General features: G+C 42.9%; 1 protein-coding gene across 4 annotated transcripts in view; it reads right to left on the bottom strand.

The window, feature by feature from the left end:
- OPHN1 (oligophrenin 1) overlaps window positions 1–24,628 on the bottom strand; it is a 116,550-nt gene that overhangs the window by 71,907 nt on the left and 20,015 nt on the right. For all 4 annotated transcript variants that reach the window (XM_060692023.2, XM_034435160.3, XM_034435159.3 and 1 more), the window contains exons 2-4: window positions 9,859–9,954; window positions 8,104–8,165; window positions 6,994–7,065 (exon numbers count right to left, since the gene is read on the bottom strand). In XM_060692023.2, the coding sequence (XP_060548006.1) occupies window positions 6,994–7,065; window positions 8,104–8,165; window positions 9,859–9,954 (230 nt within the window). The remainder of the gene's footprint in view (window positions 1–6,993; window positions 7,066–8,103; window positions 8,166–9,858; window positions 9,955–24,628) is intronic.

Below are 24,628 nucleotides of genomic sequence, written 5' to 3'. Positions count from 1 at the left end.
TGTAAAATGTTAAATTGCACTGAGTCCAGGAATAATTAAAGTAATAGAAAAACAGATTAATAACAAAATTATGCAGATTGTTAACCACAAATGAACTCTTAAACCCTTAGACTTTACTACTGTATATGAATTGTATTTTCTATTAATATTAAAAGTATAGTTCATAGACATTACAGACTATGATATGAGACCCAGTTTGGTGTAGAGGTTAAAAGTACTGGCCTAGGAACCAGGAGATTAGTAACAACATTTACTAAAGAATTCATTACTCTAAATGAACAGAACAAAATATTATTCTATGAAATCATAAAATCTCTGCCATAGTAACAAATATTACCGTGTTTCCTCAAAACTAAGACCTCTCCGGATAATAAGCCCAATCGGGCTTTTCAGCGCTTGTATTAAAATAAGCCACCCCCAAAAATAAGCCCCCTACCAACTACTTACACGCATGTGCAGCCAGTCCCGCCATTTCCTCTGGTTGCTTCAGAGCTGGGTTTCAGCAGGTTCTGACCAGTTCTGGAGAACCGGTAGCAGAAATTTTGAGTAGTTCGGAGAACCAGTAGTAAAAATTCTTACTGGCCCCGCCCCCATCTATTCTCTGCCTCCCAAGTCCCAGATGATCGGGAGGAAATGGGGATTTTGCAGTAACCTTCCCCTGAAGTGGGGAAGGAATGGAGATTTTACAGTATCTTTCCCCTGCCACGCCCACCAAGCCACACCCACAGAACCGGTAGTAAAAATTTTTGAAACCCACCACTGGATTGCTTGCCGTGCAAACAACACAAGGTGAGGAGGCAAGGCTGGAGGGGGAGGAAGGGGAGGACGTGCCCTCCCCTCCCTGTTCTTCACGCCAGTCGAGCGGCTGGCCACCACTGCCCTGACATATCTCGCCGGGAGACATATGGGAGATTCCATTCTATACCTTACAATGAGTGTCTCTGTATTTGCGAGGCAGAGGTAGAAGTCCTGGCTCACATCCTATTTGACCGTTGCTTGTATAAGAGGGTGAGAGACAGGTACCTTGGTCCATATACCAAACAAATGACCCATTGGGATCCCCGTATCATAACAACTTACTTTATGTGCAGCCAGAACCTGAAAATAACATTTAACACAGCACAGTACTCAAACAAAACGGTTCGGTCGAGATCTCCATACGTGGGACTGATTGGGGTAGATTGTAAGAGTGATACTGAAATATAATTTTATGTCATTTTATTCTATTATATATATTTATGTATTAAATTATATTGTATCTTATCCTATAACTATTGTATTTTACCCTACTCTTATTTTAAATTATTTGTATAAGATTTTATTGACGATATGTGTTTGCACCTTGTGCTTTGATATGGCCTACAGGCTAATCAAAGCTATCATTTTAAACTGTATTTTATTCCAATTTCATTTTAAATCGTCTTCTATTCCAATTTCATTTTAAATTGTATTTTATCCAATTCCATTTTAAATTGTTTTTATCAGATTTTAGTAATAATTTGTGTCTGCTTTGATAAATATTTTCCCACAAATCTGCTTCTATACATGAATATGCTATCCCAAAAAGGCGCTAACTGATCACACAACTGTATCATGTGAGTCAAGGAACCTGCAATTTTTTTTAATATTTCAATATTTCCAGGGTAGAAAATCTGATGTTCATCCTTTCAAATATGTTCTTCATGGACTCCAATCTACCCTAAATACAATTTTTTGATAAATCAACCTGAATCTTAGATCTGTGGACAACATTTTATCATTTTTAAGGTCATAAATCCACTACAGGACTTTTGGGAATACTATTTCTTAGCCTATGCTTGAAATATTCCAGAAATGTCCACTTTAAAAGTATTTTTGAGCTTTTGATAAAACTATATTACATGTTTTAATTCTGACATGGATTCCATCAAGTAAAAATGCATAGATACACCCAATTTAAAGTCATACTCAGCCAGACTGTTCCCACATTTATTTTCTTCCAAAATGGAGCAGTGATCTGAGTAGCAATGAAGGAGGCAGAAACTTTGAGAAACCACTGGGAGCTCTACCATGTCCTGGTCAATTAATTATTTGTAAAAGTAGTTTTTATTGAATATAAATATTAAAAAAGACATACGTAACATATACACAACAACCATTTATACAACATATACACAAAAAGAGTGTAATTTCTTCTTAAGCATTTTTTCAGAGTGACGTTCTACAATTCTACTTATGATATATTCCTTCACCTCTCCTTAATCTAATAACATATTTTTATATATATATATATATATAGGTCTTTGGTTATTCGGGTCTTCTCCCACGTAAAATTGGAAGTGTCTTGGCGACGTTTCGACGAAGTCTCATTCGTCATCTTCAGGCTGGTGTTCTCGGCTTCGTGCTTCCAGGAGCAATGTGAGATCGCAGCTGTCTCTTCCTTTTAACTGCTAGTGGGGGTTTGAGCTGATTGGGTGGGAACTTGGCTGTGTTCTGATTGGGTGGAGGTGTGTTCTGATTGGTTAGGGGCTTGTCTGTGTTCTGATTGGATGGGGGGGTTGGTTGTGCTCTGATTGGCTGGGGGTGTGTTCTGTTTGGGTGGGGGCTTGGTTGTGCTCAGCTTAGTCTGAGTTGCAGGGCAAGCTGAGCACAACCAAGCCCCCACCCAAACAGAACACACCCCCATCCAATCAGAGCACAACCAACCCCCCCCCCATCCAATCAGAGCACAGCCAAGCCCCTAACCAATCAGAACACACCTCCACCCAATCAGAACACAGCCAAGTTCCCACCCAATCAGCTCACACCCCCACTAGCAGTTAAAAGGAAGAGACAGCTGCGATCTCACATTGCTCATGGAAGCACGAAGCCGAGAACACCAGCCTGAAGATGACGAATGAGACTTCGTCGAAACGTCGCCAAGACACTTCCAATTTTACGTGGGAGAAGACCCGAATAACCAAAGACCTACATACAAACACCCGCGAAAACCTGAGAAAACATATATATATATATATATATATATATATATATATATATATATATATATATATATATATATATATCGGTAATATTTCCCCTATATTTTTTGTATATTTCTGATTTTTAACCAATTATACCAATTATTCCATATTTTATAATAGTCTGATTCTTCTCTTTCTTGTAATTCTTTGGTTAACCTATCCATTTCAGCGCATTCTAAAATTTTCCCTATTACTTCTGTTTCACTTGGTATTTTTTCTTGCTTCCAGTTTTTTGCATAGGTTATTCTTGCAGCAGTTAATATGTGAATTGTGAGATATTTGATATCCTTAGGATATGATTTGTTAAAGATTCCTAATAGAAATGTTTCTGGTTCTTTTTCAATCTGTGTTTTTGTTATTTGTTCCAACCATTTTTTTGATGTTAGACCAAAATTTCTTTGCTGCCGGGCACGTCCACCATAAATGATAGAAAGTCCCTTGTGCCTTTTTGCACTTCAACAAATCGGGCTATTTTTAGGTTGTATTTTTGCCAATCTGGTTGGAGACATATGCCACCAATAAAACATTTTCAGTTGGTTTTCCTTGTACGCCATTGCTTTCGTTAAATTTAGGTTTACCTGCCAGAACTTTTCCCATTTTTCCAAAGGTATTGTGTGCTTGATGTTTTGAGCCCACTTAATCATCGTTTCTTTGACTGTCTCTTCTTCCAATTTATAGCGTAGAAGAAATTTATAAATTCTACTAATTAATTTATTTTCTGAATCTAATATAATTTTATCTATTTCTTGTTTTTGATTATAAATTTCATATGTTTTTATATGTTCTCTGTATTTGGATTATATTTGAGTATAAGTCCACCAGTCTATTTTTCTGTGTAAATCTGTCTCCAATTGTTGTTTTGTCTTTAATTTGCCTTGATAGTCAATTATATCTTTATATCTAATTATTTTTGTCTTATCTGTTAAATTCGGGTGCCTAATTGATTCTGCTGGTGCTAGCCAATTTGGTATCTTCATATAATGTTGTTTTTTAATTTTAAGCCAAATTTGTAATAATGAGTTTCTTATTGTGTGTTTTTTAAAATATGAATGTGTTTTGTATTTCTCATCCCACATAAAGGAGTGCCAGCCAGTTTGGAGTTCGTGTCCCTCAATTGTTAAAATTCTAGAGTCCTTTAATTCTATCCAATATTTGACCCACGATAGTACTGCTGCTTGGTAATATACCTCCCAGTCAGGGAGTGCAGCTCCTCCTCTATCTTTTGTATCCTGAAGCAGCTTAAATTTTATTCGTGGCCTTTTCCCTTGCCATATAAATTTAGATGTTATTTTATTCAGCTTTTCAAAAAACGGTTTATCTATTTTAATTGGGGTGACCTGAAACAAATATAAAAATTTAGGTAATATAGACATTTTGATGGCCGAAATTCTTCCTAGGAATGAAATGTGTAAATTTTCCCATTTTTCTAAGTCTTTCTTTCTTTGTTCTAGTAATTTATCATAATTGTTTTCTTTAATTGCTGATGTTCTTGTAGATAACCAGATTCCTAGATATTTTATTTTTTTTGTTGTTTGGATTTGTATATTATCTGTCAATTCTTTTGTTTGGATTTCCGTAAGGTTTTTTACAATTAGCTTCGATTTACTTTTATTAATTTTTAGTCCGGCCACTTCTCCAAATTCTTCTATTTTTTTGGAACAAATTAGGTATAGATTCCATAGGATTTTCTGTCAAAAACACTAGGTCATCAGCAAAGGCCTGAGCTTTGTATTCTTCTCTATTGATCCTTAAACCTTCAATTCCTTGGTCTTCTCTAATTTTTTTCAACAGGATTTCCAATGATAGAATATATAGTAAGGGGGAAAGTGGACAGCCTTGTCTGACTCCTTTTGTTATATTAAATTTTTCTGTTATGTCATCATTCATAATTATCCTTGCTGATTGCTTGGTATAGATTTCTGCTATAATTTTCCCAAATTTTTCCCCAATTTGCATATTTTGTAGTTGTTCAATCATAAATTTCCAATTTTGATTATCGAAGGCCTTTTGGGCGTCAAGAAAAACCAACACTGCCTGCTTCTCCGGGTGTGATTCATAATATTCTAGAGCATTAAGTACTATTCTCATGTTGTTCTTTATTTGGCGTCCCGGCAGAAATCCATTTTGGTCTGGGTGTATATATGTATTTAATACTGATTTGATCCTTTCGGCCAAGATTGCTGCAAATATTTTGTAATCGGCATTCAATAATGAAATAGGTCTATAGTTTTGTATTAACTGGAGATCTGTATCTTCTTTTGGAATGATTGTTATTATGGCTTCTGTCCATGAATTTGGTATTTTGGCTTTCTCCATAGCTTCATTATATAATCGCAACATATTCTCTCCCAATACTTCTTGCATTGTTTTGTATATTTCTACCGGTAGCCCATCGGGTCCCGGTGTTTTATTGTTTTTTTGCTTTTTCAGTACTTCATCTAATTCTAATTTGGTTATTGGCCTATTGAGAGTTATTCTTTGAAGAATAACTTTGAAGAAAAAACAATTAGATAATTTAGAGAAAGACCTAAAACAAATAGAACAAAAACTCCAGGAAAAGCCCCAGAACAAAACAATAAGAGAAGAATGGGAAATGATTAAGCATAAATTGAATTTGATAAACCAAATAGAACTAGCCCAAAAAATAAAAATGGCGAAACAAAATTATTTCGAACACGCAAATAAAATGGGCAGATGGCTAGCCTATAAACTGAAAAAAGAACAGAAAAAAAGAATGATATACAAATTGAAAGACGATAAAGGAGAAATTCAACATAGTAAAGAGGCCAAAAAAGAAATTATTAAGAAATTTTATACGAATCTATATAACCAGGGGAAAATAGAGGAAGACAAGATAAAACAGTACATAGGGAAATCAGGAATGCCAAAAATCACAGAAGAACAAAGAATAACCCTGGTCAATTAATTATTATGGGGGTTTGAAAAGTATTTTGCTCTGCCAAGAATGTAACTATCAATAATTTTTAAAATGTCATTTGTAAAATGTTCACAAGATCTTATTTATGGCCGGGGGTGGGGTGGGGGGAGGAATCTTCTGAACTGTCTTGCTTAAATTCTTGGGACTAGATTCTTGCTTCATTTCCCCCTTTCCAGTCATCTCCCCCGTCCGCCTATTTACAGACTGCTGTCACCACCACCCCTTTCCATCACCATCACCCAGTGGTGGGTTGCTCTCGGTTCTATCCGGTTCTTGAGAACCGGTAGTAAAAGCGGCAGGAGGCTCCACCCACCCGCCCGTACGTCATAAGTACAATCTGCGCATCCGCAGAAATGAGTGTGCATGCGTGCTCCCATTGCAAACTGGTAGTAAAGGTAAGTAGAACCCACCCCTGCCATCACTCCCATTTTTCTAGACACTGCAGGAGCCATGTTGTGCCCCCAAATTAAAAAGGAATAAACAATACGGTACCCCACGAGAGAGAAGGAGGCCTTTGAACTTTTTTCCTCACCCTGAAATCCAGCAAGGATGAGCTGCTGGTCTAGACTCTAGGACTGGGACCCCCTTCTGCAAGTGTCCCTGGGTCCAGCTGGCCCAAACAGAAAGGCTGGGAAAAGTCCCTCACCTCCAAGGAGCTCCTTGAAAGGAGAGACTCCCTCTCGACTGAGTAAAAAGTGGCACTTAACAAATAATCAAATGTGAAGGTTAGTTTTGTGACTTTCCAGAAGGCCAATTCAAAGATGTTTGTATTTCTTCAGCTGTTTTACAATATTAATAGTCTGCACAGGAGACTATCGCGTAGCGGACAATATGGAAAGAGCAAAGTCAGAACATCCTAATTTTTAAAAAAGTATTTAAAAAAAAATAACTACTAATAAATGTAGCCATCTGAGACACTATTCTGCAATTTATTTCTTTTTAGGAACTGGCTAGAGATACTTTGAATGAGCATTGAGAATCACACAAAAAGAATGACATCTCCTCTTAATACAGTTACGTTACAAATAAAATGGAGTTAGACGGAGAACTTACTTTGGTGAATCCAATTTGCTCCTTACGGAATTTTTCAAGAGGTTTGATCAACAAATTACTGGCATTTTGCACCTGTAAGGAAAAATGTAGCCAAATAAATAGGCAACAACACTGAACCTTTTAAATCTATATTTGGTTTTCCACTGTGCTCCAGAACTAAGTTTAAAGTAACTCATTTGAAACTCTGCAGAACTAAGGAAGAACTCATGTGACATGAGAGTTCACAGGCGCAAAGTTTGGCCAGGTTCTCACCTCAAACTAAGTCTTCTTCTGGATTAGTGTGTTATGTGAGACCAGCCACTTTGGTCTTTTCAAGAAACCATAATTAAAAGCTAATCGTGGAAAGGAGTAACGGAAATCATGATATGATGCAATAGGGTTTGTGTAATGTGATGTGTTTTCAGGAAACCTCCCTGTTCCAACAATTTGGAGACCTCAAAAAACCTCAGTTGCCAAGAGCTCTATAACATATCAAGCATTTCTTAGAACCTCCAAGATCTTGGACTGATCAGTGTTTTCTGGAAGGGAGTTTTTAAGATGTTTTGTGCCCGGAACTGAATTGAAGCGAAAGAAGAGTGGAAAAACCTGAAAGAAAGGACAGACAGCTTTGCAAGAGAAATGGGCATATTTAGCGTGCACCAGAAATGCAGCTGCTTGATTTAAAACCCTCACAAGAAATATCCACGGTAATTAAGATGTTTTAATTAAATAATCTAATAATTAGGAGTGAAATGCACAGAAACCCCCCGGAAAGAAAGTAACTTGTTAAAATGGGATAGATCCATACTGACTCCTTTCCGGCAGGGAATTCTGCAAGGGCGCTATGTTAGAAGTTGTATTACTGTAGCTATTACTGATCTTATTTTGGCAGGGTTTAGACATCAAACATAGATCGTGCAACCTATTAAGTTATGGTTTTAGCTGGTCAAATAAACCACCACTGCAGAGATTATACCCTAAGTCAAGATTTACAGTTCCCAAGGTTCAACACTGACACAACATGCTGGGCCCAAGCCAAACATGCTTTCGGTCATGCAATGATGGAGCTGAGTCCCATTTACTGAATCCTCCACCCACTTCTGACTAAGGAGGAAGGAGAAATGTCCTTACCATCATGGACCTCTCAAGTTCCACCTCTTGGAGCAGCTCAGCAAATTCCTTAAAGGATTCAGCTGAAAAGGAGAGAAAATACTGTAATGAGAAAACATTAATTGAGAGATTAAATAATTGAGAAATTAACAGAAGCCAATTTGGTGTAATGGTTAAGGCCCCAGACTAGAAAGCAGGAGACTGTGCAGGAGACACGCCTTAGTTATGAAAGCCAGCTGGGTGCCTTTGGGCCAGTCACTCTCTCCCGGTCCAACCCACCTCACAGGGTGGTGGGAAAAATAGGAAGAGGGGGGGGGAGGTTATGGGATCTGTTTCTTGCCTTGAGTTATTTGTAAAACTAATAAAGGCGGGATACAAACAAAGACTGACTCTAAGAGATGGGAATATTCAGTACTTCCTATTTCCCCCATCTGTAGCCCCTTTAGCATCCTCATAGTGGATTAATACCCTGAATGCGTAGGCTTCTTGGCCAGTTATCATATCAATGTGTCAGGAGAGATTATTCAGCTGTGACCAGCGAGAAATCTTCTGAGCAAACAAGAGGGGTGTCCCAAGGCTCCCACGTCCAAAACAACCGCCCACTGGAACCCATTTCCACATGATCATTTTATTACTGCCTCAAATCTGGGTCAAACCACATACGGCTTCTGACCCAGAGCCCGCCGTCTTGCCTTGGCTTTTTGCTTTAATTCAAAAGTGCACCAGAAGATGGATCTCTCCTGCCCCAGCATAATTCTCACGAATTCTTCCCTTTCCTCATAGGACAATATGGAATCATCTATTGGATATTTACGCTGTGCCAAATCTGTTCTGCAATTCATCAAACTTTTCCCCTCCTTCGGTTTTCCTGTCTTATCCTCAGGGTTCCCCAACGCTCACCAGACCCAGGCCTTCTGCTTTCTGACACTTGTCTTTTTTCATCACGTGGCAGCTGCCCTGACTCTTCACACCTTCACTTTTTCTACTTATTCTTCCCCCAAATGTAAATTCTGCATGACTTTATAAAACATTTACTATATACTGCAATAAAAAAACTGATCTGACATTTGCATCTATCAATCCATGCATCTCAAATAGTAATAGGCAAAGTAATCACTGATACAACTGGATTGTTTATCAGCTAAGAAATGTGAATAGTAAATACACTCTTTAGAAAAGCATTCTCAAAAGGGGCCCTGCAGATTATTTTCTTCCCATGGAAATATGTGGAAGCCCACCTTCTGATCAGGACAGACGATCACACAACTCTAGCATGAACACACTTTGTTCAAGGGAAGGAAGTTGCATTGTGTTAAGGGCCTCCCAAGTCGTGCTGGGAAGGGGAGGGAGGAAGCCAAACGCGGGAAGGTCCCATTCTTGGAAACACACATTCCAGCTGTTGCTGGGTTCCCCAGGCTGCTACATGGAACCCTTGGCCAGGGGTAAACAAGACATAAATCTACTAGACGTATCAACAAGGCCAGATATAATTTGAATTTTTAAACTTTAACGACTTGCACTTTTCAGTGCAACTTCAGCTGACCTAATACGTGGCTGCTGCTCTGGATCTGAGCTGTTCTAAGTACTGATCTGCCCATCACAAGAGGCTAACATGGCAGCTATGGAGAGGCCGTTAAGTATGTCGGATAGCTTTGATGCATGATATTCTAAACTGAATCGCAACAAGAATTTTATTACTCAAGCAGGACATTAAATGGACTTCTAGCGCCTAGCCCTGACAAGGCAAAAGAGGCAGCTGGCCAAAAAAGCACTTACCAATGTTGATTTCATCATCTGTCAGAGTGTCCCCAATGAAGTCAAACTGGAAGGACTGGAGTGTCAAGGAGAATTTCTGGACAGCCAAGGAATAGTCTGGGAAAGTTTAAACAGGAGAGTTTCACACTTGAGTGAATATACAAGGAGAGCAACTCAATTTGCAGAAACCTCATAACTGAAGCAGAGGACTGATTTTGAACTTTGGCCCCCGGGGACTTCTGAATGAAAGCCGGGCTCCCCCAAGCATCACCTGCTTACAAAGAGGCAACTGCCCCCACACAGCTGGCTTGCCTGCCTCATCCTGGCTCCTCCCCCTTCACTCCCGGCCCCGCCCACGGCCCCAGCTGGCCTCTGCAGCTTCCACAGAACGCCCTGGATGCAGCTCCTGACTTCTGCCTGCCAAAAAGGCCTTTGGGGCAAACAGATATTCTTGGAAATAAATCTTGTGTTGAAGGCTGGCACCCTATTTTATAGCATGGCAGCTTCTCAATATTTTTTTAATGAAAACAATCTGTAATGGAATCAGGAATCAGAGAGAGGCAGCAGAGTAAATGTTTACCAACACGCTGCTCTCCATGGCTATTAAACCGCCTTCACCAGTTTTAAAATAAACAGAAGAGGGACTTTGTGTGCATGAAAAATAATTTCCATGTTGGGGTCAACATAGGTCTGTCAAGGAAGGAAGGAAAACATTGGCAGGGCTGCTCTGGATTTGGTTCTTCTGCAGAACCGTCATCCGACTAAATGGCTTGTGATCTTGATACTGTCCCTTCCTGCATGATTGATTGTGATTTTGATGCTTCCTCTTCCTGTTACTCTTCCCTCTCAGTGCAACTGAATCTGCAGGCAGCATATATGAATTAATTTACTTTTGAGTCACAGTCTCTAAAATGCCTTAAAAGCTCATCTGCTCTCTTTTTCTATGCATTCTGGAATTTGGAAGTTGAGAAAATGCTTGCATAACCAAAAGCAACTCGGTCTTAAACACCAAGAGAAGATAACTGTTTTGACCAGCGCCACAGAATTGCATATGAAATCAGCATTCAACAGAGTTGCTTGGTGGCACATGAATTAATTGGAAGGGCAGGCAGCAAAACTCTCAGGGAAAAACCTCTGATTGCCATGCTGGGCTCATGGAGCAGAATCCAAAGAAGAGCCCTTTACACTCTTCAGCCTCGTTTGAAGGCCAACAAGCCACAAAGAAGCAGAGGGCCAGGTGGCTGAGCTACAGATAAACCAGCCCCTACAATGCCATGGAACCAGTGAGGAGTTCGATACCTCCTGGCCAATAAAACCTCTGACTATTTGGGGACAGATGAGTGAAGGATCCACGGGAAAGGAGAAACAGAAGGACCTTGAGCAAGATCCTGCATAGCCAGCCCTCAGCATTAAGGGCAATGGACCAAGAACATGAAAGGAATTAGAGGGCAGCGTGAATCCTTACACCCTCCCCACCCCTTCCTTATTTTAACCATACATCCACATTTTGAGGTAGGCGGAGCTGTGATTCAGGGACTGGCAACAAAAAGGCCTCTACAGATTTACAAGAAAACAAGGACTGAAGATCTGGATGTCCCTTCATCTCCACCCCGACCCTGTCCTAGCTTCCTGTCAGTTCTTTCACCACACCAAGTCTCTTCCCATGGCCAACTGCCACATTCTCAAGCGTAAAAAGATTGCTTGGCTGAGCTTGAGTAGAATCAAATTTGCAGTGTCTTCGGCAGAAAGCATCTAGGAACTGGACATGGGTGTGTCCAGGAAGAGCTGCAGAGCCCCAGATGGGCTGCACTGAAGAGGAGGAACAACAACAAAAAGGTCAGCCGGGCCAGAGAGACGACATGCTGAAGCCAACAGCCACTCAACTCATCCTCAGACTGTCCCCAACAAGCTTCTGCCTTCTCCTTTCACTTGCTCTGCTAGGCACAAAAGAGAAGGGCTCTCCAGAAAGCCCAGCTAGAAGGTGGGGGGGTGGGTTTCGTCTTATTTTCTGAACCTTCAGACAGCCAATGGTTTCTCCAAGGGTCAGGAGATGACTGGGCCGTTCCTCAGGTTTATTACATTTGACCATGGCACGAAGAGAGGTAATGTGATGCAGGACTCTGCTTCTATCTGGGCTGAGGGAATGACTGGCCCAGAATCCCCCACAGGAATGAACCTGTTTCACCCTCCGTGATGCTGTAACCATTACCCCACACTTTTTGCCCCGGCCGGTTCTCTCCAGATGCTGGGAGGCAAATCTCTACTGCACCCTGTGGTTTTATAAAGGGCTAATTCTGACCCCAACCCTTTTGGCCTTAAGAGATGGTCACCCTGCAACTCTCTGCCGCATCACAGAAGGGCCTCAACCTCCTGAAGGAGAGAAGCACTCAACATGGTCCTCCTTCCTGTTCCTATTGTGCAACTCAGTGCTGAAAAAAGATCCCGCAGCTGAAATTCATTCAGTCCTTGCAGAGGGGAAAAGATGGTTGGCCTGCTCTGCAGAAGGAGATAAAAGGGCACAAATACAGTTCATGGGGGGGGGGGGGTTAAGCTAAGGTTATGTTTCCTTAGAAGTTGGACCACAGTGATATATGGGACTTTAAGGTTATTGAAATTGGGGTTTTTATTTTTTTAAAAAAACCAAAAAACACCAGGCTGAACTGGTGCCAGAACTGAATCCAAATCAGTTGGATATGGAGAACATTTGATATGAAATGGAATATTAAAAAATCTATAGATACATGAGTGCCAAAACAGAAGCTATAATGGAGACTTTGTTGATTTCCTGGCTGTGACAAATGAAGCAAAAAGTTATATCAGTAATTTAGACAAGTTTATAATAATTTAATTTTTTATTTCATATTTTTATCTTTTGTTTTTATAAAAATGTGATGTGAATGTGCCATATGATAACTAAAGATATGATACTGACTCCTCCAGACGCTTCCCCAGATGCCTCTCCAGATGCCAGTTCAGAGGATGGACCAGTCGCAGGCACGTCGGGAGGGCAGTTGGTCAATGGCTCCGAGCAGCTGCCTGAGAGGGATTTGGCTGAAGCACAGCTGCAACAGGGCAGCCCTGAGGCTTCAGGTGGGGAAAAAAAGCACACAGGTGCAGCTGATTAGTGAAGATGAGGAGGAACTACCTTCTGCACCTGATCTGAGAACATGCCGGACAGAGAAAAGGCAGGAGCAGCAAAAGTCAGGCTGATTACTCGTGGGGAGGCAGCCTCGTCCCTCTTGATGGACGCCACCAGAAACTGGCTATTTAGCACAGCAGACAGATGGAGACAATGCTCGGAACGTGTACATTTCCTAGATGTATGTTGTTGTGATTCCAGCCTTGCCTTGACTTTGGATCGTACCTTCTGAATTCTGGACTTTTCATAACCTCTTGTATTGTGGTTTTAATTTTGCCTAATGGGTTTATCCTGTTTGGGAAACTTTCAAGGGCCTTGTGGGCTCACTGGCCATTGCTCTGTGGACTGGTATTGGCCTGCATTTGGCTGGATTTAATTGGGACAGCTCTGGATCTTTAGGGAAGGGAATTGTTAATAAACCCACTAACTCACCATTACATGTGCTTGTGAATGAGTGTGACAGCCAAATCTAAACCTTCATCAGTGTGAATATTACAAAATCCCCTACTTAGATGGCATGGCCTTTATATGCTTGGATCAAATGCCCAGCTTTCCCCCAATCTGTCCTTGTGGGGACAAATTGTCAGACCAGCTCTGGCTTAGAGAATTACGAAAGAAAAACCCTCCATTTGTTTGAAGTGTTAGGTTCTTTTACTAAAGTTAAGTGGTTGCAGGGAAAGCAAATCTAGATCTGAGTATTCACGCACAAGGGCTACACTTTCCCCCCTTTCCCTGGCCCTCCCCCTTTGACCAGTTCATCCGTGTCCAATAGAATTCCTTTTTGATGTTTTGGGAACTGATTTGAAGTTTGGCTTTCGCATTCTGTTCCCAGGCCAGGTGTCCTTGGCAGTGGCTTATTCGGTTTGACACCTCTGGTTCTTTCAACTTGTCTCCCGACCCCGTTTGTCTTCCCATGCCCAAACTTTATTTACCCAAATTCTTTCTCCCACCCCCCTTGTGTTTCATGGCAGAATGCCAGCGAAGCGAAGAAGCTCAAGATGGCAGGGCTGACACAAATTAACTAATAGTAGTTTTGAAAAGTTCGGAATAAAATGCTCTAGAAAATAATCCTTCTTCTAAAACAGTATAAAAAGGGATGCAAAGAAGAACAAATGCCCCTCCCTCAAAGACCTGCTGCTGACAATCGGACATGTGTGTGTGTGAGAGAGAGAGAGAGAGAGAGGGAGGGAGGGAGAGAGATCAGGTGGATCTCTCCTTGTGCCGAATTCTTTTCCTGCTGGAGAAGAGTGAGTCGAACACTCCCTGCGCAGGCCTGGCCTGCAGGCAAACCCAATGCTGAAGTGGGGCATAATGGAGATGGAGATTTTTAAAACGGCATTCTTCCTCCTCCCCCTCTTCCCGGCACAAAATAGGGAAGGAAGAGAGCTTGAGCTGAGCCCTGTGAATGAGAGAAGCCCCGTACCTATTTCTACCCTTCCTCTCTGCAAAAAAGCCTCTTTCAGCATTTTCTGCCCACAGAGATCTGTTTTCCAACTCTGACAGGAGGAAGCGCTCAGCTGCTACCAGCCTCTTGAGAGCCATTCAAAGAAACTCAGAATTACCTCCTCCATTTTGTGCAAAGCCTGAGCCTCTCTGGCTCTTTTGTGGCCATTCCTCAGAAGTGCAGCCATACAGGGAAGACTCACCGGCTGGACGGAGCTTTCTGCCCTTCGCCAGAACTTCCAGTGAAATGCATGATTGAGAAATTAAAACTTCAAGACGCTGAAAAGCCTCGGAAAGAAAGGGAAACAGCTCTCCTGAAGGCCCAAAGAATGCAATGCTGGGGCTGGGAAAGCCCCAAGGAGGGAGACCCCTGAGAGATCCCAGATTCTCTCTCAGATCACAACATGCTTCCCCACCGATGGCAGCAAAACCCAACAGGCAGCTCTGCCGGGATCCTTCCTTCTGGGGTGCGCCTCTACCTCCCCGATATTTGTCCTCTGGGGTTTAATCTTGAAGCCCTCGGTCGCGAAGCTCAAACCGGAGAGCTGGACAACTCGTCCTCGGACCGAATCACCGTCGTGCCACAAGCTCAGCAGATGACTCTGCCAGGTGCCTTTTGCGGTAGGCAACCTCTCAGGAGGAGAACCAGGCGGGGGCCCAATTCTCCATCAAAAGCTTCTGGCCACCCAGACTGACCACTCTTCTAAGGTGACTTAAGAAATCACCATCCAACAAAATCAGGAAGATCCGAGTACTTAAAGAGATAAAAATTAAATTCAAGAGATCCAAATTATCAAGATATCAGGACTGTTCCTAGGCAGCAGATTTGCAACCGCCTTCTTTATTTCCTCCTCATAAATTCCCTGCAGCAAGAGGCCAATGGAGGAAAGAGGAAGATTACCAGTCTCTCTCCAATCTGCCCCCACCAAACCACCAGAGTTCCAACTACAAGAGGCCAGGTGAAAAAAATCACTCTCACCCTTGCAAAAGACAAGCAAATGGGAAAGGAGGCAGATGGGGGGACAAAATCAGACAGGAATTGTGGCAAGACAATGTAATTAACTTCAATCTTACCAGTCTAGTGCAACTTGCATGAAGCAGAAATGAGCAGAACTGGGATGTTGCCGTTAAGGTGCTGAACTAGGATGAAGGAAAGCCGAGTTCTGGTCCATGCACAGGTATGGAAGCTCTCGGAGTGACCTTGGGCCAATCTCAGCCACTCAATCCATCCTATTGTGAAACTCTGTTGTGGAAGGGCAGGAAGGCGGGACAGAAGGTGCCCTGTATGCAACCTAGCAAATCAATTCTGAGTTAATCATGCCTCACCCAGTCTGTGAAAAGCCAAAAGGTCTCCCACTGGCTCCCTGCCCTTCATTCTAAAGATTGGGACGGAAAAGCAATTACTCCTTATTGTATCACTCTGGAGAAGGCAACAGTGTTGGACATAACTCATAATAATAAGTAATAATAAATGCACTGTGTTTTTTTGACCTATACAGAAAGAGAGAAAACCAGATTGGAGAGCAATGGTGCACAACTCCAATTACCACAAAGCAAACAAAACTTCAATCCAGCATAAACGGTGTCCTCTCCCATTGCCACTTTGTCCTGTGCTAAATGTTTTCATGGATCAAGGAACTTAGTAAAGCCCCACCATGAGGCATGTCCAAGACAAGGGGTTGTCTGTTACTTGGGGGGAAACGGCGGCGAGTGGAGAAATTCATCCAAGCAGTGGAATGGGGGCGGCGATTCAGATTCTTGCAATGCCTCTTGAAGCCAGAATTTATTTAATGGAAAACAGATTCAAGGCTGAGCAAATGAGATTGCACTACAATATTCAGGAGGCAAAGCAGGACTTGGTTTAGGTCACTTTTCAAACCAATCAAATATGCCAAAATAGAAAAAGGGACCATGGAAATTGTTCAAGCTGGTAACCCCCCACCCCAACTCCGGGCACTTGATTTAACAGGAAGGAACTGCAGCTTTGTACTTCAGAATAATAGGGAAAAAGAAATGCACAGCGTGAATTAAAGTTAAAACGGGGAGGGGACGGAGGTAAGTAATTGACTTCTCTGTTTGTGAAGAGCAGAGCCAGATTTCAGAGACTCACAGCTTATCGTAATAAGAGGGAGGCGTCTGAATTCTGCCTTTCTGCTATACCCAAACAGCACCAATTTGAAAACATGTCCTGCTGCCTGCACTTTAACTCCCATCCTACTTGAACCCATTTCCCATCGGGAGACAGGCGAGTCTCTTGCTTGGTCTTGCTCCATTTTGCCAGAGTCTGTCTTTCCCTTGCCGAAAATGACTGGGCTTGAACCAGTGGTGGGATTCAGCCAGTTCGCACCACTTTGGGAGAACCGGCTGTTAACTTTCTGAGCAGTTTGGCACACTGGTTGTTGGGAGAAATCATTAGGGCAGAGAACCGGTTGTTAAATTACTTGAATCCCACCACTGGCTTGAACCACTGAACACCGTACGGTCGCAGAGCAGGCCAACCGATCAGCAACAACACCAGCACGCAACACCAGTGGAAAAACCAGACAACATCGGAACAAAAGCAAACTTCAGTTTGAGTGTCTCAGAGCTGCTGCTCCTCATTTTCTTTCAGTTTCCCACAGTCAGTGTAAGTAATCGGCTTAGGAATCCAAAAGCAGGATAGGAGGAAAAGTTTATCAAACAAGTACAGAGATTAAATAAAGCCTGTGGCATAATCTGCTCAGCAGGACTAATTCCTAATTAAATATACAGAAGCATACAATCCTACGTGCACTTCACATACAAGCACGCCTGCTGCCAACTTGCCCAAATGTTTTCCTGTACCAAAGGGAACATACGTATTGCCACCCAACTGTGCTTGGTAGATCCCCACACACTTTTAAGGCTGTGTTAAAAAAATTGTGTTAGTGCACATTGTTGAAATACTTCAGTCCTTCAGATTTCTGTCCCCTCCCAACAAGAGGTGTCCAGCAGCTCTGTCTGAATAGGGCCGAATACGCCGATGCCCCTGTTCATTCATATATATATCTAAAGCCCAGATCCGGACTGGTCCACAACTGGCCTTTTCACAGGCCTGAAAATCAAGACACAAATTAGGACTAGCAAGAGGTCAAGAAGAGACTCCATGGTATCTTTTTGGTTCCATTCAATAGTGTCCGGTTCTCAGAGACGGCCGGTTTCTTGGCGGGGTTTTTCAGAAGTGGTTTGCGTTGCCTCCTTCCTGGGACGAAGAGAAACTGACTAGCCAAGGTTCCCAGACTGCTTTGTACTTCAGGTGGGGCTCATAGCCTCCCATTTTCTAATCTGGGGCTTTAACCACTGCATTAACAGGCTTTTTATTTAATTTGAAATAAATACTGACAGCTACAGAGGCAGCAACCGACTAACTTCTCCTCACTTGGTTAAGCAATATTTTTTATGTCTTACAAGCAGTCGCAGCCTAAGTCCAAACTGATTTTTCTTTCAGCTGCCGGTTCAGCTTGGGGTGCAACTGCCGTGTTTTCCCAAAAATAAGACCCTGTCTTATATTTTTTTCGAAGCCTGAAATAAGTGCTTGGCCTTATTGCCGTGTGCTCAAAACCCCGATTGGGCTTATTATCAGGGGAGGTCTTATTTTGGGGAAAACAGGGTAGCAGGTCCTGAGATTAAGCCACTGATCAAAATGTAATTTTTTCTTCTTCATCAACAAAGATTAGAGTTTACTTACTCACCATACACAGGTACTGAACAGGCGAGAGTAGGCCTTTATTAAAGATTACCTTTATGAGTCTTGATAAACAGACATAACATTATAAAATTAAATAAACACAATGACCAGGAAACAAAACAGGAAACATGAAAAGGCATGGAGAGCAATAGCAGCAGCCTATTTCCATTTGAAAAAAACTCAGAAAATATAACAGGGGCTCAAAGAAACTTTTTTTTAATCAAGTTTTTATTATTTTTTTAAAAATTATACATATTGTGTGAATGGCGCAACGTTTGAGTATCATACGTTTCAATACATATAAACATATTCCTAATTATTACTTTCCATTTTCCTTATTCCATATTATTTACTCCTACCTTTTACACAAAATTTTAATTTTCAGGGCTCAAACAGCCTTAAAGCAAGCTGCAGGGGAGGTGTAATGTTCTTGAAACAAGCCAGGACAGAAATACAGACAATCAAAATGGTTGCCAATTTTTTCTCCTGGAAAGAGTGGTGTGATTGTGTCTTGCCTGATGCAGGATGTAAGAGGCTGTGTTTGTCCCAGCAGGAAGAGAAGCCCAATGGAGCTGGGTTGTAGATGTGGGCATGCAAAAGCCCAAATGCCTGAGAAAGACCCTCACTCACAGAGCCCGCAAAGTCCACCGACATCAAGGAAGCAGAGACGCATCACTTTATTGGTCGACTACACAACCCCTAATTTGGACCCGCTGTGACGTCCAGCAGCTCACTTTCTCCCAGTCACTGCCACGGAGAGGAAAGGGTGGACGAAAAGCAGATCTGAGGTGGAGCCAATGCTGAGCCTCCCATGAAAGCTCCTCCAGTGCCCTCTTTCCTGTTGCAAATGGCTCCTGCTCAAGGAGGAAAGCTGCCCCCGCTTCAGACTGATGGTGAACCCCAAGTGTCTATTTGTATAACAAACCAGCAGGACAATTCTGCTCCGAGAGAGCAGGAGCCAAAGCCAACAGTTTTACTAGCCTGTCACAAAATAAGAGCAAGAAACCACAAACACAAGGATTGCTCTTATAAGGATAGCAAGACAGTTTACATGCTTGCCAAAGAAAATGGGCCCAAAATACAACTTCCTAAACCCTCTATTAAAAATTGGATCTGAGCTGCTACAAATATGAATTTCTGCCCTGTATGGCAACGTCTCTCAACCTTGGCAGCTTTCAGAGGGGAGGCCTCCAACTCTGGCTGGGGAATTCTGGGAAGTAGAGCCCACCCATCTTAAAATGGCCAAGGTTGAGAAACGCTGTGTAAGGAATGGAAAGAGAATGACCATCCAGGGAGACGGGCGTGTGGGGCAGCAGAGCACAAGTCTTTGACTTGTGGGGAGGAGAAGGCCAATATCCGGCCTTTGGCTTGCAGGGTTTGGGCCCTCCTCAAATGGGAGCAGCAGCTGGTTCAAAACAGCTCCTAAAGAGCCCACCTGGGTCTTGCGCAACTGCGCCTACCTTTCAGCGTCTTCAGTTTTGGAAAAAATTGGTTATTTTTTTTTTTAATTTGATTTATATGCCGCCCTTCTCCGAAGACTCAGGGCAGCTTACAATGCGCTAAGTAATAGCCTTCATTCTTTTGTATATTTATACAAAGTCAGCTTATTGCCCCCACAACTGGGTCCTCAATTTACCTACCTTAGAAAGGATGGAAGGCTGAGTCAACCTTGAGCCTTGGCGAGATTCGAACCTGCAGTAATTGCAGGCATCTGGTCTTAATAACCAGCTTAATAACAGGGTGCCTTAGACCACTGTACTACCAAGGCTCTTTTTGATGTTTAAAATACAAATACTTTGCAGTGAAGTTGTCTTCCAAGGAATTATTTATGGGGGAGGGGGTGTCTTAGATTTAGCCATTCAACCATTACCATACCAAAATACAACAGATGTAATGGATTCAAGCTTGAAAACAGGGATCGAGTGCTTACAGATCAACAGCAGAATAAAATTATGGATCTCAGCAATGAATCTTGATGATAAAGGTTTTCTTCTTGCTACAATCTCTCTTTAGGCCACCCAGGTAAACGGGTCGCTTCGGTGTTCCATCATTGCATTCTAGGACTTTTGATGCTTATTTTGTGGGCATCCCATGTAAATTCTCTTGAGAATTCATGAGCATCGGTCCCCTTCCTTTTTGCCATCCCTTCAATCCACACCTGACATTGCCTAGCAGGGACAGATCTATGATTTATACTGTGGGCCCTTTACAAACCATCACAAATTATAACTTCATCAGTTTTAAATTTGGGGATCAGGCAAAATCTAGAATCTAAACAAGACTCCTGCATAAAACAGGTATTTTGTGCCCGTTTCCTTTCACTAAAAGGAAGGAGAGAAATTACTCAGTCATGATGATACCTACAGCCGTTTCTCTATGCTTCAAGAAATTCTCCTGTACCACAGGATCTTTCTTAGATTTCATTTTATTTCATTTTATTAGATTTCTATACCACCCTACTCCCGAAGGACTCAGGGCGGTGCCCACTCCAAGCCTGCAATGTGAAAGATGTTTCTATCAATCCTTGTTCTTGTCTTCTTCTGCTATGCGTTTCCCACCAGTTTCTTACACCAACTGCAGTACCTGATAATTATAAAACTTTTACAATCTTTCCTCCAATTTATAACTACCATCTCCTTGTGGACAGTGCTTCGGTCACTTAGGTCTTTTTCTGCTGTCAGATTTCTAGGATTCTGTGTTTCTATATTATTTTAAAGTCTCCGTCAGTGTCATTATTTTCAGAAATATTTCTGGTCAAGTCAGAAAGCGAGTCCATCTACCCAGAAAAGAGACAAAGGTGAGCCAAGATGTCACGAAGCAACCTCACTGGTCGGTCTCCTGGTGCTTTATAAGGAGCCAAGCCATGGTGGCAGCTACGGTGTCCATACCATTGGCACCAAACTCTTTCTCTCTGTCCACTTGGCTAAAAAAGCCACTGGTACCCATAAAGGTGTCCTGGGTATCATGTCATCACTCCAATGTTTGCTTCATTTGCATAATGATGTCATGGCATGTGAGACATCAAGCACTGTTCCCTCTAGAAACCTACCATGAAGAATCATGCTATGGAAATGGAGAAGAAATGGCACAATCCTGGGCAGTTTTAGGAGCTCCACTGAAACCCTGAAGGGACCTGGAAGGTGTGCCCATCTCTTTGCGGCAGGAGCATTGCCCACGCCTTTGACTGGCATGGTGGACTGTGTAGCCCCCAAAGGGGATGTCACCAGGGGAAAGAAGGAGGCAGAACCAAGACAAAGCCAGAATTTAGTTTACATTTAAATGCAGATTACGATTCTTGAAATATTTTAATGATTTCTCCCTTCTATTGCATTACCGATTACAACTCTAGCACCATTTTCAAAAAGGCTACACCCAAAGGCTGTGTGTGTGTGTGTGAGAGAGAGGGGGGGGGGGAGATAAAGTGTGCCTCCTGCGCAAAGGCCCTTAAGCGGAGTGGAAAGAAGAGCTGAGTGAGCTGCAGAAGAGACAGGGAGACTCCAGAAAGAGGGGCTGCCCTAGAAGGTGGAGCTCCAATGCCCTTCTTCAACCTCAGCTCAACGTGCCCAAGTTGAAGCTGCCTGTGCTTTGACTGGAATGAAGACAGGTGGACAGAGGAGCCTTCGTCTTCCTGCAGCTTCTGAGGACACGCGCCGAGAGCAATAACACTGTGGATTACAAAGGCCTGTTAAACTGGTCCTGCAACTAGAGGAGACCAACTGTGGCATGCCAATGAAATCTTGGGAAAAGCGGCAGGTAGACAAACTATTTTTCTGAAATTCACCCTGCCAAGTGCAGCAGTTCTGGATTAGGCACTCCCTAATCCAGAACAGACACACTCATTTTGGGATACAAAATTAGCAGCAGCTGCCGCCACCTTCAGTAACAAAACTGCAGCTGGGTTGGGGTTGGGTTGGCACTCTTCTGAGCCCAGAGGTTCTCCAACTGGAGGGTGTGAGGAGCTCTTGGGGAGAGGGTGAGCCTCTCAGAAGGGAGTCCCAGCATTGGCTTGAAAGCAGATGAGGCTTGGGGCAGGCCGTTTGTGGGGATGATGTCAGGATGACTTTGGCTTCGCCGGGGGGGGGGGGGGCAGAGTGTCCAGAGTGAGTTTTGAGAGGGGCAAATCCGGGGGTCTCGCCATCTGTCAAGATGTCCCAGTTTGGCACTGAATTGTGTCTTCTGGTGGTATGCAATATATCCACAGCCTTTGGAATGTCTGTAAACACGTGCGGGTTATGTTTGCTGCCTTGAGTAATTGTAAAAATAATAAAGGCAGTATATAAATAAATACTTTTTAAAAAAATAATGCTCTTTTATCTGCTCTTTTAAATGTTTGTGCAGATGTTGCTCTGGTCTTGCCTTTTGGCTGCCTTGAGGAGAAAGAGCTCGCTCTTTCTCCTCAAGGCAGCCAAAAGGCAAGACCAGAGCAACATCTGCACAAACGCCTGAGCTCCCCTCCCTTTCCGAGCCCCACCCAGCCCCCAGCTGGGAATTGCAGCCCTGCCACTGACACCAACTCTCCACCCACCCACCCACCCACCCAGCCTGCCTGCAGAAAGAGCTTCTCTCTTGCATAAAGCTTTCTGAGATGCAAACATAACCACAGGAGTAGCTCTACTTCCATAAAAAACAACCTAACAGACCCCAAGAAGCATCACTGAGGGCAGAAGAGGCTAGCACAGTAACTTATTTATTTTATTATTTTTATTATTTATTAGTCATATTTCTATGCTGCCCACTCTCCGAGGACTCTGGGCGGCTTACACCAAAGACAGTATACTAAATAGCATATTGCCCCCAACAATCTGGGTCCTCATTTTACCCACCTCGGAAGGATGGAAGGCTCAGTCAACCTTGAGCTGGTGAGATCTGATCCCCTGATCTGCTGAAGTGGCTGCAGTACTGCACTCTAACCATTGCGCCACCTTGGCTCATTATTAACGAGGAGCCCCTCGTTACTCCCATATAACACCCCTCCTGCGTGAGCTGCACTGGTTACCAGTGGTTCTCCGGGTCTGCTTCAAGGTGCTAGTCCTCACCTATAAGGCCCTTCATGACTTAGGTCCGGGATATTTGCATGACCTTCTCCTGCCTGCCTCTCACCGTCCTGTTCGCTCACATAGGGCCGCTCTCCTCAGGGTTCCGACGGCGAGCCAATGTCGCCTTGCTGTGCCCAGGGGTAGGGCGTTCTCTGTGGGTGCTCCCACCCTCTGGAATGAATTACCTACTGAGCTCCGGACGGCTCCTGATCTCTGCTCCTTCCGTCGGGACCTGAAGACTTGGCTTTTCAAACAAATAGGCTGAGACTGATTCCGGGCTTTATTATTTACTACTAATTAATTATTTGGATTAAATTATGATTTTATTGTACTTGTTTCTTAACTTGTGTTTGCCGCCCTGAGTCCTTCGGGAGAATGGCGGCATATAAATACATGTAATAATAATAATTATTATTATTATTTCTAACATATTTACAGTGTCATAATACAAGTCAACATGGCGTCACGCTGGCTGTGTGGTTTACCTGTGCGAGTTGGAAAAATACATACATACATACATACACACACACACACACATATATATATATGAATAAGGAAAGGTGAAACTTACACACACACATACACACACACATGCAGCTATGGGGATCAGGCTTCCTTTTTCAGTCAGTACAATCTATGCCAGTCCAGGGAGGGGAGCTCTGGCCATAAGAGGTAGTGAAGGAATCAAGCGTAATGAGTGATTTTTTAAGAGAGAGTATGTGATTGTCCAGTCTGACGGGCCGTGAGACATCAGTGTCTAGAAATCAGAAGTGCCAAGAACCATGTGGGGGAATTTCTTGAAAATGACACCGAGAAGAGGGAGTGGAGCTGCCTTTGAAGGATAACACTACGGAAATCATAGAAGCACCTGTGACCTAACACCCGAGAGGTTAACACCGGAAGAACTTAAAGTTAACTTCAGGATGATAGCTTTACTCTTCTAAAAAATCCATCTTCCTGTTTCATGTCTAATAGCTTTAAAAATGCATGTTTTTCTTCCGAGAGTCTAAAATATGAACCCCATGATAAATTCAAATGATCACTGAATGATCACTCATTAAGTGAAGGCTGCCTGTACTGTGACAGGAGGCTGAAGCGTAGATGCTTTCCAATTTTATAGCCTTTTCATTAACCTGTTTATTAACACTTTATTCTGATATATGTGCTGTAGGCCATTCTATTTCTGAGAGATAACCTTCCAACTGTGGGGACAGCTCTCCCACTTCTTAAACAAGGGCCCTGAAGTGCCCCTGACGGTTACAATAATGCCACACTGCGGGCACTTTGCCAGGCAGGGTCGGTGGCAAAACAAGCATCGGCACCCGCACAACAGACAGATGCACCCCTTCCACCTGGAAGCCAACAGGATTGGGAAAGTAGGAGAGTCACCCACAGACAGCAACCTCATTCATGGAGAAGCTTCTTTTGTGGCCAACCAACAAAAGCCCCATTCTGCTCCTCTTCAAG

Source organism: Pantherophis guttatus, chromosome 12, assembly GCF_059756535.1.
Source record: "Pantherophis guttatus breed Tessera chromosome 12, ASM5975653v1, whole genome shotgun sequence".
NCBI classification, from domain to species: domain Eukaryota; kingdom Metazoa; phylum Chordata; class Lepidosauria; order Squamata; family Colubridae; genus Pantherophis; species Pantherophis guttatus.
This window is presented reverse-complemented; position numbering and strand designations above follow the sequence as displayed.